General features: G+C 38.1%; 2 protein-coding genes across 2 annotated transcripts; both read right to left on the bottom strand.

The window, feature by feature from the left end:
* Positions 1 to 1,029: 1,029 nt before the first annotated feature.
* LOC121648749 (phospholipid phosphatase 1-like) lies at positions 1,030 to 7,418 on the bottom strand. Its single transcript, XM_041999060.1, has 6 exons — positions 6,965 to 7,418; positions 4,253 to 4,404; positions 3,866 to 4,146; positions 2,873 to 2,930; positions 2,503 to 2,679; positions 1,030 to 1,917 (listed from the first exon to the last, which is right to left on the bottom strand). Exons 1-6 carry the CDS (start codon positions 7,020 to 7,022, stop codon positions 1,792 to 1,794), a joined length of 852 nt encoding a protein of 283 aa, XP_041854994.1. The 5' UTR covers positions 7,023 to 7,418; the 3' UTR covers positions 1,030 to 1,791.
* A 3,727-nt stretch (positions 7,419 to 11,145) lies between these two features.
* On the bottom strand, positions 11,146 to 18,749 carry LOC121649192 (chondroitin sulfate N-acetylgalactosaminyltransferase 1-like). The gene is made up of 9 exons (XM_041999835.1): positions 18,255 to 18,749; positions 18,032 to 18,132; positions 17,748 to 17,926; positions 16,531 to 16,747; positions 16,282 to 16,383; positions 14,304 to 14,485; positions 12,476 to 12,570; positions 12,319 to 12,400; positions 11,146 to 11,601 (listed from the first exon to the last, which is right to left on the bottom strand). Exons 1-9 carry the CDS (start codon positions 18,615 to 18,617, stop codon positions 11,315 to 11,317), a joined length of 1,608 nt encoding a protein of 535 aa, XP_041855769.1. The 5' UTR covers positions 18,618 to 18,749; the 3' UTR covers positions 11,146 to 11,314.
* Between the last annotated feature and the right edge of the window lie 3,258 nt (positions 18,750 to 22,007).

Below are 22,007 nucleotides of genomic sequence, written 5' to 3'. Positions count from 1 at the left end.
GTTTCCTGCAGTCACACCATGATACTTGTGTTTTTAATCAATCATTATTATACCCTAAAGCTTTACTACATACCAGCAGATTTTTTTTCTTCTTTTTTAAGCACTTAGAAAGGGACTTAAGATAACGAAGTCTGAATCTTAACTATGTGAGGTGGGAAAAAGTGCTGATATGCTTCTTAATCAAATTTGCTAAATAGGGTTAAGGCAGCTTAATAAATAGACAATAGTTTAAAAGGAATTTGGAAAATCTACCACAGAAGTTCATTCCTAAAAAAGGACATGTTATGAGTGACAGGATTTCTGAATATTTAAGCAACTTGCATAAAATGTTTAAAAGGAACCAAAGCAAGAATTCTTACATTTGGCTGGTGAAACAAAACTGGAAGATATTCAGAAGTCTGAAGTTTATATTTAAGTAAAGAGACTGATCTTGTTGACCACTCACTGGCCACCTAATTACATACATTGCCAGTACTGTGATGCATCGCCTTCTTCCTTCAAAACTTAAGTCTTCATGACATCGATTCAGTGAAGTGTTGAAATATCAGGGTATGAGGATAAGGGAGAAAAGGTATTAAACTTTATTTAAAGGATTTGGGGTTTACTGTGTTACCAAGAAGCTACATTTTTATTATTATGAATACTTTTTCCCATTAAATTTAATGGGAAACTTTAAGGTTTGACTGGTGATATACATTCAAACACAAACATTTGGTTTTAAGTGTTTTTTTTTTAAGAGATTTTCATGTTAAAAACTTAAATAATTTGTGAATGTTTATTTCATGAACTGTTTCAAGCACTTTGGGCTTTTTATAATTGAGCCACATATTGAGTGAAAGGTGACCCACCTGATGCAATGTTTTGTTCAATAAAACCATTTGTCTTGGTTTTCCCCCTATTGATGCTCGCAGAAACACTGCTGTTCTTTTATTTACTGAGCTACAGTCCTCCTTCAGACGCAACTCCACACCACCTGCTTTGATTTTTCTACAGACAAAAACACACGTGAACCATTTTCTTTGTATCAAAGTAGCAAAGGGCCTTATTTTTTTTTATTTATCTCATTTTTCCATCAGTACTTCACAGAACCATCCTGCTTAGACCTTCTCTGTGGATAAAAAAGCAACTTTATGAAAACTATTAAAAAAAACAAAATGGTATTTCCATACATTAAATTATAAGAGGGAAGAATTTAACAGGCAGCAGCATAAATCTAAGGCAAAATTTAATGTAAAATATATTATTTCTGAGTCCTGGTTGTCATATTCACAGGTACCACCAGACCTCTACAAGCCTGCTTGCAGTGTGCATACAGATGCTCATTATATTCTGGGCTAAATGAATTTTATTCATTCACTCATTCATGGTGGCAGCATCAGGCCAAAACACACTATTAACCACATTTCCAACAAGCTCGTACAGTAAAAAAGTCATTTTTCCTGAGGCAAACCCAACATCCTGTGTTTTGTTTGTTAACCCATAATAAACTGTTGGATTTGACCAAAACTCTACAGAAATTTCTCCTCTTTTATGTCTCAGTTAAATGCAACCACAGTCTTCTGTAGTGAACTTTTGTGTCTATAATTGAAGTTCACCAGCCACTCCAGGAAGCAGCTAAAGCCTGCAGGCTACAGCGTTGGGTCCATGCAGACGAAACATGTACAAGACATGCATCCTATCAGGCAGCAGTAAATATAAAGGCCTTGCAGATCGCATATGTGTTTAAAAACCTCCTCAAATATAAGGAATGAAGGTTCTGCACAGTGTTTGTGGTCTTTTCTGGCCTCAGATTCAGTCAGTGCTCCCATAGTGGTTCCCACTGGAAGGATTTTCTTGTAAACTGGTGTGTGGGGCTTCTTCCTCTTGAGATACAACTGGTTCCACTGGCTGTTCAAAGAAGTTGGAGACACAAAACACCTGCAGGAAATAGCAACAAAATGAACACACACTGTGTTACTTTTAATATCCTATGTAGGTGGATATAACCATTAAAATTGACCAGACTTTCATTTACAGCTCTTTAGAATGTGGTTCTAACTTTGTTAAATTATTTACTTTTACTTCTTTAAATTTTTTTAAAACCTCACTGACTTGCTGTCAAGTCAGTCTCCATTTCTTCAAATTTATTAGTTAGCGAAGCTTTATAAAGACACCATACATTTGGGGAAAATTAGAGGGCTGACATTTTCCACATTTGGGTTTGAATGGTGAATCTTGGTTTGGATATTTTGCTGTTTGAACTTTCAGTAAATAATTTGAACCAGCTCAAGAAGATGATTGATCAAATAATTTTCCCTAACCTTAAAAATACACGAGGAAAAAGGTGGATCTCAACTAGTTATTTAACTTTTTTTGAAAACTTTACATGGTCAACATGGGCTGTTTTCAAGTATTCAATCTTTATTAGTCAACATTTCAGCTGCCTTTTCCAGCAATACTACATGAAGCATACATTATGCCTTGCTTAGTCACTATCCTAATATCTCCTTAGATAAAACTTACTGTGAAAACAGCCACTGAACCCCCTTGCAGGAGGCCAGCAAGCACATCACTCCAATGGTGCTTGTAGTCAGACACCCGGGACAGACCCACATACACTGCAGTGGAAATCAGGAAGAACTGGATGGTGGGACGCAGAAGCCTTGCCCATCTTGACTTCAGTCTGGCTTGAATATATAGCTGTTGTAATCAGGGAGAAAAAAAAGAATAAATACTACAAGCAAAGGCCATGTGGTCACACCTTTGTACTGACTGCACTATCCAGACAAATACTAGTATTTTGTAAACAAATAAGTAAATTCCCCAATAAGTTAAGAAAATTGATGGTATTATTGGTGGTAATGTGTTTTTAAAGTAGAAAATGTTTACTTACTACAAGGAACAGCATGCAGTACATAGAGAATGATGAATGGCCAGAGTAGAAGGACAAACTACAAAACATAAACATAAGAAATAATTCATTAATTTCAGAACAATCATCATGATGAAGTAATTTTTTAAAATCACAACTTCATATTTCTCTCCTGGTAACCAGCTTGGACCTGCCTTGTTTTTTCCCCCCATTCAACTTGAATTCTCCCTGCCTGAATTTTTTGTGTTAATTCCCTTGCTCCTCTCAGCTCAGCAACCCTGACGATCTCCCAGATGCAGTCCATCCTCTGGATGCAAGCAAATCAAATTTGTTTCTCAAATCAGATCTTTAAGCCTGATTGTTATTTGCAAGCAGCTTGTGTGTGCAAACACCAACCTATCAGCATAGGTTTGTATGGTTGTGACCCTGGCATCAGTAACTACATAGCTATGTTTGCTGTTCCAGTCGCAGGTATCATCCAGCTCTGCCTGCACACTTCATAGCTCTCCACTAGTTACAGGCATTTGTAAATCAAATTTCACTGGTCAGAGTGACCTGACTGAAAAGCAAATGTAACCATCATCAAATGTCATCTAGATCGGATTTGCAAACCATTGCATCTTTTCTAAAACTCGTTCTGGATCCAGTCTGCTTACTCCCAAAATATTTGGTCTTACAGCCTGATCTGTGCATAAAACTCTGCTGCAACCTGAACTAACTCATATAAAAGCCTCTGTGTCTGGCGTTTGTTGTCAGAGCTGCCTTTGTTCCACTGTTAGCTGTGAAGACAGTTGTATATTGTCTTCAGGTGTTTTATCTTAGGTAAATAATTATCCCATGATTATCACTACAACACCTTCCAAAGGCACATATCTAAACCACTTTACAGACCAAAGTCAAAACCAGTCAAAAATGCACCAGTTTTCATCATTTTCTTTGTAATTTGTCTTGATTAGCCCAAAGTAATAAACTAACTCCTGAATGTTTCATGACATTTACATTAAAGAATCTCACCTGGCCTCATCTACCAGAAATTTGTCTCCGGTGCAGGTAAAGTTCTCGATGTACCCGCCTGCTTTGCAGTTGATACGTTCCCAAACAGGTTTACACACAGCCAGGAAGTTTGGCCGCAGACGACCAATGGAGTACTTTGCTATATCAGTCAAAGACTGACTGGCAGCAGCTCCAAACAGGTAGCTCCCCACAGCTTTGTAGATACATGACATGTACTTGTTCCCCAAAGACTGGTTCTTGATGCGAGACAAGTAAACGGAGAGGAATTCGCCACAGATGATCTGAGACAGAAGAGACCAGACAATAAGTTGGCAAACAAACTTAGACTAGAAGAAAAAGATGACAAAGCAAGGGTAGTGGGCATTGTGGAAGAAGAATATTACTTACAACTATCAACGTGAAGGGGATCATGACTCCTCCCAGCAGCTGGTAGGATATGGTGTCCTCTTTGAGGGGGTATCTGATGGACTCATCATTACAGAAGAAGCCTCGTTTGAAAGGGCTATGTTGAAGAGTAAGAATAAAAAAAGGAAGTCCAACTGTGATGTTTTAGGGGGAAAAGGCAGACAAAAAAAGGATTAAGTTTTACCCTTCTTATTGAAACAGATTTCAGCTTGTTTTAAATCTTGTTAAATAAAAATTTCCATCTAATGAAGCTGCAAAAGGACTTAATACACAACGCACACAATGCTGCAGTTTAGTCATAGGAAACATGATATCCTCAGATCACGCAGGCATTCCTCCAGTGGAAAAAGTAGCTGTTAATAATTTCCAGATTTAAGTTTCCCCTTTTATGAAACAACTGAATTAAATCCCTGAGGCTCTGAGTTACTGCTGAAAGGTGCTGACACAAAAGGACACAAACCAAAGCAGATTATATGTGAATGCCAGTTGAGACTCATCACATTGTTAATCTGTACCAAAAACAGGCTAAACAGGCCTTGACTAGCTTTGATGAATTCTTTTGTTACCTCTCAGTGTGCTTTATCTTACACAATCATGCCGCTGGCTAAAGCGAAAACACTGAAGCAACACCAGGTACTCCTCCAAGCACAATCACGGGCTTTAATGCCTTTAAGCTAAATGACGTGTCATATGTATATTTGCAGGCAAATTACAGTGTCTGCTGCCCTTTGAAATCCAAAATCACTTGAAATGACTGTTCATGACATCAGTGGACTCTCCCCACATTTCATCATATTATCATTTTTTTAAACTACTATCATCTCTAACAAGCACAAGTAAAGATTTCGTCTGAAAGAGAGCATTGATTAAAAAAAGTCTAAATTACTTTCTAATTTGCCTCAGTAAAGATCTAAAAGAGCGTGCACTGAGGATTAAATTTCCACATTAGTGCTTTTAGATCCTCTTTAGCAACAGATTAAGTTCTCCTTTTACAAAATAACAGAACACACTAAAACTGAACAAAAATTCCAGTTTAGTTTTTGTTTTACACAATATGTGGTCAGCATGTTTTTCCTTTCTTCACTGTTAAGAAAGTTTAATGGAAACATGAGGACATTGGCTGATGAAATCAGCAAATGACACAAGACAGACATCATAACTTGTAACAATGAACTGATTTCTAATGCTAGACTCATGCACAGATGAAATGCAGTTTTTAATTTGACTTGTATTGTTTAACTTATTCAGACTTTCTCAGATTTTAAAATCAGGAAAAATCATGTTTATCCCGACATAAACGTCCTGTGGTGTTCTTACATGCAGCCGAAATGGAAAGTTTTCCAATTTTTTTTAAATTTCCACATTTTCCATACTTGTTTCAGACTCACTGACGTTGAATTGAATATATTCAGTCATCAAGGCAAAAACAAGTCTACCTGTGCCCGACCTGGAGATAACATCAGAATGCACACACCTGTATTTTTAAAGTCTCAAAGGTAACGATATATGTCAGAAGGAAAGTATGTCATGATACTCAGAAAACTGTCTGTAAACCTGCTGGAAAGGATTGTGTCCAAGGACAAATCAGGGTCAGGATGCAAGACGATTTCTGCAGAATTTAAGATGTACAGCAGCATTCATGATTATATTGGAGTTTGAAACCAACATGTCAGCCAAACTGAGTAACCAGAGAGGAATGGAAAAAATGTGGATACATCCAGTGAAATCTTTTCCACAATATTCAAGAGTGCTACAGGTAAAAGCCCTGGAGTAACCCTCCCTAAATCTAGACTTAAACCCAGTGGAGCATGTCTGCATAGGTCTGACAATAGGTAACATCCCCATCCAACCTGGTTGAACATTTCACCCAAAAAGAATGATATGAGAGGAAAATCCAAAGTAAAGATGTGACAAGCATGTAGGTTCATTCATACCAAATTTATGTGAATGGTGTTTGGGTAATTTAACATTTCTGCAAATATATATATATATATATATATATATATATATATATATATATATATATATATATGGTGTATGTTATTTAGCTTATGTACACAATTTTCTTATACCTACTGTACTCAAATACATCAGTATCTTTAACTACGTATGGTACATAGAGTTATTCTAGACTTTGTACGTGACTTCAAGACAAAATGAGGGGAGTTGTATTTAGTCAGCAGCACAACTAACCACAAGAAACTGACTAACCAAAGAGTGGAATGTTCTGGAGCTGAGCATCTAACCCTGATCACACATGGCAGCTTTTTAAACCGAACTGTGTCCCAAACAAGAGCTGCAAAGTTCAAAGTTTGTTTGTTTTTCTAGTTGTGACTGAGAACATTTTAATGCAGCATTGTCAAATACAGTCAGCAAAGCAGCATCAAGTCTGTGTGCTATGATTACATTCCACACAGTGAGCTAAAAATACAAGTTTACATGAGGGAAAAAAGAAAGAAAAATGTACACTGAGGGTGGGACTTTTTCCATCTTCCTGTCTGGTTACCAAAACCTAAAACCTCCCAATGGGTTTCTCAGGATTATACAAGTAGCATGCATGAATTTGCTTTAAAATAGCTTTATGTAACACGTCTTTTCCAGAAAACAGATTTCTGCTGTGAAACTAGAAGAGGAGTACTCCTCTTTATTTAAAGGGATTAAAAGGTCAGCCAGGCAAGAACCGGAGTGACGTACCGAGAATAAGGCAGGTAATGTCCAGCAGGACGAGCGGGATCCCGGAGGCTTCAAACATGTTGCGTCTTCTTCTGTTTCTGGTGTTTGTCTTTGTAAAAAATGTCCGGTCCCGACTGTCCCGGGAGACGAGGCGCAGCTTATCTGCTGCACATGTGTAGCTATTCCAACACAGAGTTAAAACATACCAGTGTTCATTGTTCCGGGACTAAGCTGCTATCAATCAGGAAGCTTTTAGGGAAAAAAGAAGAAGACCGTACTCTAGGTCACAACCACGACTAAAGGCTAAAACTAATCTAAAACACCACCACACACGTGAAGAGCCGCTCACCCTTCCAGCAACTGCCCACAAATCATCATAACAGCGAGATTTCTTCAGCTCATGATAATCGTCCTGTCAGCAGATGAGACATTACCGGCGAGACACTGGCACGAGCGCTCTGCTATCCTTCTGATTAATGATGCCTTCAAAGACGGCTGGGAAATCTTACAGGGCGACGTTGCGACAACGTGATGCGGAGGTTCACTACAAAACTCAGTTTTCTTATCCATTAACAGTAAATGTATGCTGCTTCAATAGCATTTTATTGGAAATATAAATAGAAATTTTATACAATAAGCTGCAGCGATAAGCTGGCGACCTGTTCAGGATGGACCCTGCCTCTCGCCTGCTAATTGGTAGAATTACAGAAAATGAATGAATGAATGAATGAATGAATGAATGAATGAATGAATGAATTCTTGGCAGCACAGAAGTTTTTTTTTTTTTTGTTGTTTGTTTTTTTTTAATGAGATTGAAAATAGCAGTATTTTAAACATACATAAGTTTTGAAAACTAAATAATACAATATAATGGATATGATCAGATTAGTTCAGCTGTCTTTATTTAGCTAATCTAGTCCTATTTCACACTATCATCCCAAAACCCTATTATAAGGGAATGAACAAGTTTAATATTGAGATAAGAAGCTACAAACAGAAACTTCTTTCTTTTTCTATTTAGGACAAAACACACATGGCCTAAAAGTGTAAAATGGGTTGTCCCTATGCATCAAGTTTCTCACCTTAGTATATTTGAACAGTAGCTAAACCATGCTGAATGTTTTAAATTAATGTTTTTCCTGCCGTACAACTTATTTTTCATTTTAATAAAACTGTACTAATAAATAAAGGCATAAACACTCACAGTTTAATGCCTTTATGTAGACTATTAGCTAACTGTTTACCTGATATGATCATTGTTGGTCAAGTAAACAAAGCAATGAGCGTCTTACATTTTCTTTCCTTATTTATTTATTTATTTATTTATTTATTTATATATTTATATATTTGTTACTATTTGAAATTTCCTAATTTCATTTGAAGGCAGCACAAGAAAGGATCAAGTGCTGTAGGAGTAATAAGAATCTCGGGCCTATCGCGTGCCAGCTTTGGCGCTACGACAGCGGTCTGCTGATGTAGAGCTGCTCCTCCCTCCGCTGTCTTCGTCCTCAGCTTTATTGGAGTTACAGCATCAACATCACTATTAATAGAAAAGCGTCAGCTGTTCCCTGATCACTGCTGTGTATTGATCAGGTACAGATGTGTCGTTCAGGAGGTGAACTCTTGCAAACATTTTAGACTGTGAAATGTAAAGTTGTTAATCCTCGTGCCATCTCCCATTTCATAAGTGTAGATTAAATATTCAGACTAATGCTGAGTGAAGTAATATGTGAAATAGGCAATCCTAAAATGTTTAGTGGAATTAAGCTGTAACATGTTTAGGAGAGTGAGTGCTCTTTCATCCTCATATTAAAAGCATTTACTGTATATGAACCATATTTATATCTCTGTTGCAGAGCATACATAGTAATCCTGCAAAAGTAATGCAATTTGCTGACATCTTAGTAAGAATGACATGGAGAAAGATGACATGACAGAGCAAGGCAAAACATTGTTTCCTCCTAATGTGATGCTTCCAGAGTCTCTTCCAAGTTGACTTTTTGCCGCACTTTGCCATTACAAAAGTTAGACATAAATAGTGGAATAATATCTTAATAAAGTTAACTGTTATATTGTCTGCTTTCTAATATATTTAAGGGCTAGAAGGCAATGGGCTGCTATATTTGCTGTTTTTAAAATATTTTCTCATTTCTTCTTTTTTATTATTATAGACTGAAATTTTATGGAAAAAAAAACTTATGTAGGCATGTATGTATGGTGAAAGACTAAACTACAAAGTAGTAGCCCCATTTTGACCAACCACAATGACCCCCTTTCTCTAGCAACAATCTCCAGCTTGTACACTCTTCTGGGATTCTGAGGTGTTCCCAGGCCACTAGGGATACCCTTGCAGCAAGTCCTGCTGCTCTGGCCTGGGACCTCCTTCTAGTAGGACATGTCTGGAACACCTCCAATGGGAGGCAACCAGGAGACATAATCAGATAAGAATAAGAAAACCTTTATTAGTCCCTCAGTGAGGAAACTGCTTTGCCTGAAACAATTTCAGCTGAGTCTTTTCAACATGGAGGGACAGCGTCTCTAAGCCAAGCTTTCTCCAGATGTATGAACTCCTCACTCAGTCTCTTAGGCTAAGCCTGAAGGGTACGCCTTTCAGGCACATGTATCCACACCCTACTCTTTTGGCCACTATATAAATTTAATGACCACTGGTGAGGATGTAGATTGGTAGACTGTTAGACTGTAGACTGGTAAATTAAAAGCTTTTCCTCCCACACTGGACCATCAGATGGATACAGCACCTTCATTACTGCTGATGAATCCTCAGTCCATCTGTCCATCTCTTGTATCATCCTACCATCACTCATGAACAAGATCCAAAGATACTTAAACCCATCCACTTGTTGCAATGACTCATTCCCAACCTGAAGGGAGGACTCCACCCTTTTCCAGTTAAGAAACATAACCTCAGACTTATAAATGCTGACATTTAACTCCATTTCTTCACACTTAACTGCACACTGATTGTGGTCTAACAAAGCAAACAGACCTACATCATCTGCAAAAACCAGGGATGCAACCTAGAGGTTAAAAAACCAGAAACCCTCTAAACACACAAAGCATGCAATGTGTGCGCGAAGCTGCATCTGCAGCTTCTCTTCTTTCACCTCCGCTTGCCATATCAATGCGGGACTGCACGGTCATTGCATTGGTGGCTTGTAACGCTAGAGTGCGCAATGCATGGTGGGTAACGTAGTGTGAAGTTGGTGTTGCGCCAGTAAAAATGCAGGCAGTGACTTTTACAGGACCTCACACAATCTGAACAAGTTCACTTTCAAGTTCTTTATTTACAAATGCATTGCGTTCAGTTCAGTGTTAAAAGAAAAATGAATCCATTCAATGAACACGTTCGTGCACAACCCTGGTGATGAGATTGTGGACACATCTCTCAGCTCTCTTTTGGGTATAAAGGGCCCACAACACCTCATAGAATCCTTCCCCCCACACTTGTAAGCCTTCTCCGAGTCCAATAAAGACATCTAAACTGGCTGATCCAACTCCCAATGACCCCTCTGAGGATAAAGATCTGGTTCACTGTTGCACAACTTGGTTGGAACTCTTGGCTTCCCTGCCTCGGCTGCTTCCCCCTCAGATGTAGAATATTGATGGATAACTGGATGGACAAACCCATACTGTTCCTCCTGAATTCTCAATCTGGTCCCCCTTTTTTAAATTTGAGGACTAAATTTTGCTTAATTCATTTTCACCACTGATCACATCAATAATGCAATATGCAGCTTTTGTTAATGTGCACTCTTTATTGTGCTTTTGGAAAATCGTGTACTACAAAAAAATAATTTGATGTATTTGTCTCTCAAAAATTCAAAAGAACATGTAAATGAGGCAGAAAGGCAGCCTTTTGATGAAGGGATTCACCCTCAGTGTTCATGGTGTGGGATCAAAGTTGTATCTGATGAGGTGATACCAACATTGAAGTAGCACTGACTGCAGACCAATGGTGGCAAATGAGAGCAAACAGATTTTTTTTTGTCATAATGCAGAAACTGACCGACCACTGGGAGAGTCCATAATACTGACAAACAAAATAAACATGCCTTTCATGCTCTTTATGTTCATTTGATAATTTCTTCTAGTTTTTATTATTAGGACACTTCAGAAAGACTCAGAAAGCAAAAAGAAAAAATTCACACTACGTAATTTTATTAAATAAAAAAAATCAAACACAAGTTGTTTTTATGTTAGTTCTTCTCAAGTTTTTGTGCCCATAGACTAAAACAGTTTCACTCTTTTCCAGAAACATTATTTAATTACCATAATATTATTATGCTTAAATAAGAATAATACTAAACAGCAATTATTAGTTTCTCATCACAACCCCTGAGTCCGTCGTCTTCAACGGGTCCCTCTGTTTGTCTGTTTCTGGGAGTTCAGATGGAGCTCAATCTCCCGTTTGAAGAAGAGCTCCCCCAGTTGGCCGTGTGAGGCTTCACTCATGGCTTTAGTCTGCATGCACATCTTGAACTTGTCTGGAGGAAGCTCATCTTCACAGATTTTCTCATGCCACAAGTGGAAAAGGCCGCGAGACGGAGCACGTATAACCATCAGCTTGCTGTGTAGATACTTCCTGTACAGATGCACATCCTCCAAGCCCCAACCTTTGATGGTATGGTCAAACCCACCTGTTGGAAGATAAAGAGGTTGCAGCTGGATTTGACAAAGAGTTTAAGGGTTACTCAGGCTCCCTATTAGTTCAGTTTGTTTCTTTATTTCTACAGCAGACAGCGACCTTTAGCCCTGCCCCTCTAACAGTAGAATCATTGATTAGCAGATTGGTAAAAATAATTCACTGTTAATTGCTTCCACAATTTTAAGCATAATTTAGATTTTAAGCATGTTAAAAATTAAATGTTGCCTATTTTTCCCCATTTTTATGACTTAGACAGAAAAACAACCACATTATTTTGGGGCTTTAAATGACAGAGGTCATTTTCTTGCACTTTGTTGGGTGAAAAAAAGAATATAATCATCATAAAACATAAGGATGGAAATATTTGCAAGATTCTGCATAATCCAAGACTTTCCATGAATTTAACCACTTGATAAATGGACAAAATATAAGCAATTTTCATAACAAAAACCCTATTTAAATAAATAAGTACAAAGTAAAACTATCCATAACATGAATTAGCGAATTATTGTTTCTCACAAGGCCAAGAGGAATCAAACAGGTAAATCATCCCAGTCATGGTGGTTAAAAATCTATACTTTTACTTGTATTATTGCTAATAAGTTCTAGGGAGAGAAAGTACAGATGCAGTTCACAAACAAGCAGACATATTTATCTAACCTTTTTACTTCTTTCAACAGGAAGAAATAATGAAATTAGATTTCCTCACCAATGTTGATGAAATCAGACTTGTACTGACATGTCATGCCAAACCCAAAATCTCGCCAGAATCCAGTTTCCTTCTTTATGACCTGAAACAGAAGAACCAGCACAACCAGCATGTTATGATATATCTAGCAATAATGTCTATTTTTTGTTTTACGTACCAGTTGTTGTTGAAGAGAAGGCAGGAGTGTGTGATTGCTGTAGATGATCGATGGATTGTACTGACTGAAGAGTACAGGATAGTACACTCTTTTTCCTGCAGGAACAGACATAAAAGCCATTTGATACTCTTTAAACTACAGTACCAGTGTACTCTAATCCCAGTGAAGAACTCTTTAGTCACCAGGATGGAATTTTCCATTTTTGGCAGCAGCTTCAGAATGTATTGGAGTGAGCCAAAGCCAGCACAAAGATGAGCTTTTATGGAGCAATTATTGTACAACAGCCATGACAATTTGCTGATGAAGACATGATCGGCCATCATATCTATTGAATTACCTATTTTAGCCCAGTTAAAATAAACTCTGATAAGAGCTTAGGTTGCTCAGAGCTGGCTTCTTTAACAATAATAAGATCATATGTTCTTCAAAAAAAGAGCTCAGAATCCTGTTTACCTTGAAGTATATTTTCACATTACTTGGCTGTTTTATCTAACATAGTTTTTACGGTGTCCAGTGACACTTTTTCAAGCCACTTTCTTTCCTTGCTAGTTGTCCCCCAAATCATTGATTTTTCAATCAAAAGCCACTTAAAGTCTCAGAGATGCCATGAAGACTCCTGTACATGGGTATAATATGTGATTTATATAGTCATATTGCATCACTTTGTGGTTAAAACTTTGCTCCAAACCCTTCTGCAAACAAGCTGAAACGTGTTTTCTGCCTCCTGGTGGATACCTTTTGCACTACAATTATTCTATCCTATCACAAGGTACATATACTGGGCATTCATTTAGTATTATCTAGGATTATTTAATAACAAAAAAATTATATAAACTCGGTTAATTATTTCTTGGTTCAGATGTATAATGGTTGATTCTTTATAAGCTTTAAAGGGTTTTAAATGTAAGTCTAATGGATGCCTTAGATTCACGTTTGACAGTTATTAATATTTCCATCTCAGATATGAAGTCTATAATGTAAACCCAATAAAACAGGGGATTTACATTTTATGTGACCATTACTCCACCTTGAACCCTTTTGACAGAGCTGGTCAACATGCAGGGAAACGCAATAACTCCTTTTATTTTTTCTTTGGTCTGGTTTGTTTATAATAACACTGAAACATGTAATATTGGCTTTTTTCCTTTCCTTTTTTAACCTGCTGCTTAAAATCAGCAGAAATATTACATCTTGCCCATTTAAAATGCCTCCATGAGATTATGCTGGTCAGCTTTTTGAGCATCATACAAAGGGGTTAAACAAATTTCAATAGCAATTACTCAGTCCCATCAATCATGCCGATAAGCCATGCATGATATCAGGATCCAGGTCCCAGCTCTGTACCATGAAAAGCAATTTTAAAAAACCCAGTATTGACACGTGCTTTACCTTATATGACCTGCGCTAAAGTCACAAATCTCCACCCACTTTTAACTTGAGATCTAAACAGCCACAACATTTGAACCTTTAAGCATTCAAAGAGTACATCCTAGCTATTTGTTCCTCATTCCTTTTCTGACGTTCCCTGAAAATGTATTTAAATCTGTTAATATACTTTTTAAGTTATGTTGCTAACAGACAGACAGACAAACCAATGCCACCGAAAACATAACCTCTGCTTTGGTGGAGGTATAGATCAATGTGGATGTGTGGGGGCCTCGATTTATTGCAACAACATCATCACCACCATTTACTGTATATTTACTCTAAGCTGCATTAGTCTTTTAAGATAAAGGGTTAAAGTATTAAAGAATTCATATCCATGAAAGATTTGGTGGAAAAACCTCCTAAAAAATCTCATATTTAATTGCGTCACACAGTCTCTCACCAGGTTCTGTGTTCAGCCGACAGGAAGTCAAGAAGTCAGCGTTGAAGTGGATGTCAACGTCACAGAAGAAGAGCAGCACGTTCTGCCTCCGCCTCCAGGCTCTGGCACCCACGTCAAGGCCGCGCCCACGAGAAAACTCCTCATTCATCTGAATCAATGTGAAGCTCCTGAACCGAGTCTCCCTGAGGGACACAATAAGACAAAATGCTGTCATGTGTGCTTAATTAGACAGATACAGTGATGCCGTGTTACTTTGAAATGCTCAGGGTAAATAGTAAATGAAAACCAATCAATCTGCAGACATTTAGCATCGTTTGACTGTTGCACAACTGCAGATTTATAGTTAACAAAAGCTCATGTCATGCTCATGCTGTATTTTTTTTGTCAGTGCATTACAATTTTATCTTTGCAGCTTTTATATGAGAGAGAGAAAGATTGCCGCCTGTGTATAAGAGGGGTTGGTGTGTGTTAGTCCCTGGAGCGCATCACAGTGTTATTAGCCTGCAGCTCTAAAACACTGCCATTCTCTCATTTTATTTATTTTTAAACTAAAGGATAAAATATCTGCAATATCTCAGTGCAGCACAGTCACATCTGTGGGTAGAAGTTGAGGGGTAAAACATCAAACAGATTCCAGTTCATTGTTTTGAAGGCCTATTTTATTATGAGACATGGACTTGAATCATCTGACTCATGAGTCCTGAATCCCATGATAGAATTTTTAAAAAGGTAGCTTCTCTACTGTGATTTTTACATGACTTATCATCATTTTTGTCAGTCACATTGAAAAGAAGCAAAGTTGTGTTAGTAGACTGATAATCAGACAGTCCAATTTCACTAGAAACTGGAAAATATAAACAAAATTCAACCAGCAGTTTGTAATATTGCTGGTTTGAGAACCAGTAACCTCTCACTCAAACAACTCAAAGTAAGGGGGCTAAATAATAGGGCATTCTTTTGTCTCGTTTAGGGGAGACAGCTGCCAATATCTTCATGTTGCAAACCTGAATTTCTGGAAAGATTATCAGTAGTGAGGAGCTGTACAGCAGTACGGAAGTGTGGAAGCAAAATGCACTGGGTACTTTTATTCTGTTCTGAAATTACTACTTTTTCTGGATTGATGTAAATATTTTACATCTTGTCATGATTTCATGTTGGATTATGACATTTTGTTTTAAAGAACAGCAAGCTATACAGCTTAGAAATTACAACTGACTAACTGTGCCACGAGAATACCGTACAGAGACTAAACTGGCCATTTAGTTTTAAAACGGTGTCTTAGAGGCTTGTCATAATTCTGTAAATATACTATACCTTTACAAAACTATGTTTAGATTTCTAGAAAATTGCAACAGGATGTGTAATAACTCAGTTCTTAATAAGTCAGGATGGCGTTCATGTGAGGACGTCATGGCCAAGACTTGGGACCTATAAAGTATTGACTGAATTCAGTCTGGATTCTGTAGTTTGATTATCTTTGAGCCATTAACAGACACATAAAAAGTTGAGGTAATTTATTTAATTTCTAATGTCAATGTGACCCTAAGAATTATCACTAAAAAGGAACAAAAATGAATGACAAGCCAGCCAAAAGAGTAAGAAAAGCAAGCCAGAACCACAAATAATTATTCACCAAGGTGAAGGTCTATCCTCAAACATACCTTATGTTTAAACATACCAAAATTTGTGACAGGAGACAACACATTTATCATTTAACTGAAATCTTTCCCCCACATCTTAAATGGAGAGTATCAGTGTCTCCTCTACAGTATTTGATTTCGACTCCTCATCAGGCTGAACTCTGGTTTTATTACTCTGTCATAAAGCACAACCAAATGAAATATGGTGTACATGTGTGTTAGTTTCTTTATTTGTGAATGAGTGTATTTTGTAATCTCTAGTTATGGTGTATTACATTGTGGATTTTTCCTTTCTCTGTCTCTAACATGTTTGCCAACGGTTACTGTGATAACATTACCTGGTGGTTTGATCCAGCACAGCTTTCACCTGGTCTATCTGATCACGGCCAAAGTAGACAACAGTGAGATGAACTCTGCCGTCCTGCTGGATGCACACTTCCCTAAGTCAAAAAGACAAATACTTGTTTGGTCCACACAGCTACAAGATGGACAACTAAAAGGTTTTTTTTTTTTTCACTTTCAAGTCTATAAGTATATAAATAATATATCAATGATTATAGTTAGTTTGTGTGAGCAGGCGGTGAGACCTGAAGTTGGCGATGAACTGCCTGAATGCCTCCACCCTCTTGGTCAGCGGTACGATGATGTTGATGATCATGCTGCGTGTGTTCACGCTCTCACTCTTCACCTTCATGACTGGGCTGAACGGCCTGAAGAGTACCAGCTGTGTGAAGTCCTGCAGGCTGTCACCTTTAAACGTCAGCTCATAGACGCTTCCTCTGTCCCGCTCTGTGCGAGTCAGTCCTGTTGCAGACAGAAAATTATTGTTTTCATATTGCAAGTTTAACAAAGAAAAATAGCAAGAAATAAAAACAAACATTTAAGCTATTGTTGTTGTATTGTAACGTCCACAGCATACACACACAATTCCCATTTTCATTCTCATTAAACCATTTAGTGACCCTGTGTGTCCTGTTGATGAGGTAGCGCTGGAAGGGACCATTTCCATCAGGACTTAAATGTTTCTTTAAATGGTAGCAATAATCAGAATCAGAAAACTTTATTAAACTCCAGAGGGAAATTAAATTGTAGTAACAGAACAACAAGAACTAAAAAGACAAGCAATAATAAACACTGATAGATCTGAAGAGGTAAATGATAAACACACAAAAAAATACATAAAATTTTGCTGAAAAATTACTCTGAGAGCACGAAAAAGGTCCTGTAAGACTTAAATCCTCAGGTCTGTACTGTTCTCTTGAAACTGACCAAATATGCATTAACCCACTTAAAAATATGGTGAGGGATTACTCATTTGACCATATCAGATATTAGCTATGATTTTCTACCATTAATTTTTTTTAATCTGTATAATAATTATATTTAGAAAATGTATAATATTCTTCTCTATGTAGTTTTGTGAGGGTCTGTTTATGTTGACAGTCTGATGACAGAGATCCTCTATTTTTCCTTACATATGATACTTCTGAATGACTATCAAAGTTATCTAATGTGTATCATCAAACTCAGTTTCCATCTCTACTCATGGATATTTCTTTCCAAACATATGCGTAGCTGTTACTTTCACCTCTGTTTCTAACTGGAACACACACCAGAACCATCTTTGTGACCAATGGTCTTGTGACCAGTGATAACAATGATGATAGCATCTAATTTTTAATGCAATTAAATAATGTTCATATATCATCTGAATAGAAACATGTCAGATTGTCAGAAACAAGTAAGAAAACATTTGTGAGGTTTAGGAATGAGTAAATAAATGAATCAGTGAGCTCTCTCTCACCCTGTATGAAATCTGAAGGGGAATATGTATGCTTCCGCCTGGTGTTGTCTGTGTGTTGTTGGGGTCCGTTCAGGACATGCAGAGCTGTTTCCACGGTGCCAATCAGCTCGTCTCTGCGATCTTTCCTTGCAGGCCTCTCGGCTGGGTGCCTTGTCAGCCCTGTTTCCAGCTGGTAAACCCTGCGGGACACAACAAAAATCTCACTCTACAAAGAGATAACACTGCATGAGGTAAGATGTAATGTCAGGCAAGGGTTACGCAGCACTCTCTGCTGTACCACTCACGTCTGCAGGGTGAAAGTGTCAAAAGGAATCAGTGCATATTCGCTGGGCAGCTTCACACCTGAGTTCACCTCTGCCTGGTTCAGCTGGGAGCGGAAGAACTCCTAGAGGACACGATGTAAAATTTACAATGACATCTGAAATGTCATGCAGCATTTATGTCATCAACGCACATTAATACTGCATCTTCTCTGCACCTACACCATCCTCTTATTTGCTGCCCTACCTTTAGGTCAGCCTGTGTTGGGCTTTTGTGCAGACTCTCCAGGCCCTGTGGCAAAATCCCTTTAGTTTTAGCTTTAGCCAGGGACTCCTGGAGTTGTTGCGTCCTGTCTTGTAGAGCCTCTTTCAGCTCGGCTATCTGCTTTGTCAGGCTATTGATGTAATGTCTGTGAGAGTCCTCCCTCTCCTGCAACAAAGCCATGTATCTTTCCTTACTGGTGGCCCCTCCAGACCACAGCAGTGAATGCTGTTTGCTGTATGATGCAGGTTTACAAGCCAGGAAATAGAACAGCAACAAACAGCAGCAGAGTCCCAGCGCAATGAGACCAAAACGGGCCAACAGGGCTAGCAGCCACCGTTTGAACATGGTTGTCTTTTAAACTATTTCTATACCCTGAAAACAGCTGTCATGTGTTGATCCAGCCACAATAAGATGAGCAACACATTGCTCCTGAAATGCAGATCAGAAGCAGCTGTCAAAGTCCTCCTGCTTTTATCATATTGCTGAGTCCACTTCCAGCATCTTCACAGAGTGTCTGAGCATTCATTTGTTGTGAAGAAAGGACTTTTTGATTCTCCAAAGCTCTGAAACTCCCTAAAACGACAAAAAGATCATTTTAAAGCAGATATTTCGTTCTTCACATTAAAAATTGATCCTTTATTAAAGGAATGGAGGTGGAAAGTGACTTTTGTTGTTTAAAATAATGATGGAAGAATATGATTTATACAGTTCATAAAAACAGAATGTGGATGCTGCTTCTAAAGGAGCCAGAGACCAAAAATCCAGCAAACAGAATGCGGCTGCAGCTCATATATACACATATACGGCACTTATGGCACCAGTAACTTGTAGGTCTACAAAGGCACAATTAATGAAGAATAATGTGTTTATGGGGGCAACATGTGCTGCCACTTAAAGTTTTTGATGAGAAAAGCTTCATTTCATTAAGATGATGTCAAACCACATTCTGCACAGATTACATCAGCTTAGCTTTGTTGTAAAAGAGTCCAGGTGCCAAACTACCCTGTCTGCAGTCCACACCTGAATGCCTTTGAGCAGATAAAATCCTTCACAAACTGCGTTATGAAAACATTTATTTTCAGAACTACAGCACATGGTTTTCAAAGCATTAAATGTGCCTTTCCCAACTTTAAAAAAAAAATGTTTCTGTCTTTATTGAAATAAACTTCCTATATTTCTATATCTACATTCAAATATTTGCCAGTATTTTAGATGTTTTTTTTTATTATTTGTATTTTCTTTTAAAACATAAGGTTTAAGTTATTTAAAATCACATTTTTCTGCATCATGCCAACTTCATTCCTACTGGGCTTACAATTAAGCCCAGTAGCTGGAATGAGCGACATGCAAGCTGAACTACCAACTTAAGCAATCAAGAAAAGACATTTCATGACCCCAGAGATTTGCCTCCAGTCTTCGTAAGGCCTATCCCTCAGTGGTGTAAACGATGGTGAATTATTCATTGTAAAATCATTACCACTAATGAGGATTTCTGCACTCTTGGTCAGAAATGATCTGGAACAGTCACAGCAGAAATGCAAGTCACTCTTCTAAGACTTTACTAAGGGAAAATGCCAAACTCAAGTAAAAGTGAAAAAAAATGTACTCACCTACAAATTGTATCCTGATGTGTGTAAATGTTTTGTTTGCAGCTTATGTCATTACCCCGACTCAGCTCTGGTCTGGGTTGTGCTGCTGCTGGACTGCTGTTCAGGTTTAGTTTGGCTGCTCTAAAATGCCCAGAAAGAGAAATAATCTGACCTGACATTCACTCTGAGCGCCACGATGCTGAAGGTGGGAAGTGACAGAAACAAACATTTCTCTGTGCGTCTCCCCACCCTGAATGTGTGTGTTGCCATAATCAGTTTATTCACGACACAGTTGGCTCTTTATAGCTCAGGTAGAGGCTGATTTTGTGAAAGACTTGTTTATGTTTCCAGATTCACACAAGCCGTATGTGTGTAGGTGTGTGTGTAGATGTGGGCGTGTGGGTGTGAGTGTGTGTGTGTGTGTGTGTGGATGAAGATGCATGCATGCCTGTGTTTAGACCATGCTGACCTACAAAACAGTGTATGGTTAATAGTAGTGATTGCTTACATATTATGTTGTTCTAACCTATTTTGTTTTATGTATCATGTAAAAGTCTTTTATCTGATCAAACCAAAAACAAACTAACTCTCAGCTGAACATCTCACAGTCAGTAAATCGTAGAACATCATCATTTATGGCTGAGACCTGTGAACATGAAGAAAATGCACAGTTAACATATAAAGCTGCAATTTAGATATACTCACCAGCAGTTCAGCATCTCAAATGCAAGTTAGCGCTGGACTCGTAAACTTCTTGTCTCTTTACTTAAAAAGTGCAGCCCTTTCCTCATCAAACCAGAGGACTGAAGTGGCCTCACATGAGTAAAATCAACCACATCCTCTCTCCTCTGAGTCTCCACCCTTTTCCAGCACCTCCCTCTTCATTTTTCATCCTTTACTTCAACCATCCCCATAACATCTCACACCATCTGTCTTCATACTTAATTCCCTTTCAGGTCCTCTGAGGCTCTGATCTGCCCTTAAGTCTAATTAGAAGGCAACCTGAGTAAGGAATGCCCTTCAGACTCCGATGCTCTACCACCTGCAATCTGTTGTGGGGAAATAGCTAGGTACCAGTCATGTCCCACCAATAGGACGAGGTCCTGCACATTTAATGAGACAACAGCACAGATGTTGCTTGTTTTCATTCAGGTGTAGTGATGCCTCCTTTTAGGCTTGAAGATTACTACTTTGTTGTTCACATTATGTAAAAGGCATTTATTAAGTACACATTGTTAGTACCAGGTTCGACCTGCTTTATCCTTTAGAACTGCCTTAATCCTTTGTGCCCTGAATCAACAAGGTGTTGGAAACATTCCTCTGAGATTTTGCTCCATATGACAAGATAGAATCACACTGTTACTGCAGATTTGTTTTGGCTGCACATCCATGATGGAACTCTTCTGTTCCACCACATCCCAAAGGTAGAAAGGCTCAAAGTGTGCTAAGAATATATCCCCACACCATTACACCACCAGCAGCCTGAACTGTTGATACAAGGCATGCTTTCATGTTGTTTTCACTAAATTCTGACGCCACCATCTGAATGCTGCAGCTAAAATCAAGACTCAGACCACAAAGCATTTTTCCAATTTTCAGTTGTCCAATTTTGGTGATCCTACGTGAATTGTTCAGACCATATTTTGGTTTACAAATTAGCGAGTATATAGTTATTGTCATGCCTGTGCCCTCCTCTCAGGTGTGCTCCGCATCTCCGGAGTACTGATCACTGGTCTCAACACTACAATACCCAGAAACCCTCTGCTTCAGACATCTTGGACACACCTGCTTCCTATCACAATCATCATCAGCCTGCACCTGGTCGCCTGCCTTCATAAGTTCCCTGCACTTCAGAGGCTTTATTAAAAGTTCCTTTGTTCTCGCCTGCGCCTGTGTCCGGCTCCTCTCTGGATTCGCCTGACAGTTATTTTGAATCCTTAACAAATTTAGTTAAAATTGAGTATTGTTTCAGAATAATTAGATAAAAGTCAAAACACATAATTAAATGACTTTTCAGTTACTATATTACTAATTATTAAAAATATATTTCAGACTAACTGATCTTTTGTTTTTGAGGTTTTTGTCACTTTTCTTTTTAATTTACAATTTATTTACATCAAGTCTGCCTTTTTATTTGGTTCGTTTT

The sequence above is a fragment of the Melanotaenia boesemani genome, chromosome 11 (assembly GCF_017639745.1).
Source record: "Melanotaenia boesemani isolate fMelBoe1 chromosome 11, fMelBoe1.pri, whole genome shotgun sequence".
NCBI classification, from domain to species: Eukaryota; Metazoa; Chordata; class Actinopteri; order Atheriniformes; family Melanotaeniidae; genus Melanotaenia; species Melanotaenia boesemani.
This window is presented reverse-complemented; position numbering and strand designations above follow the sequence as displayed.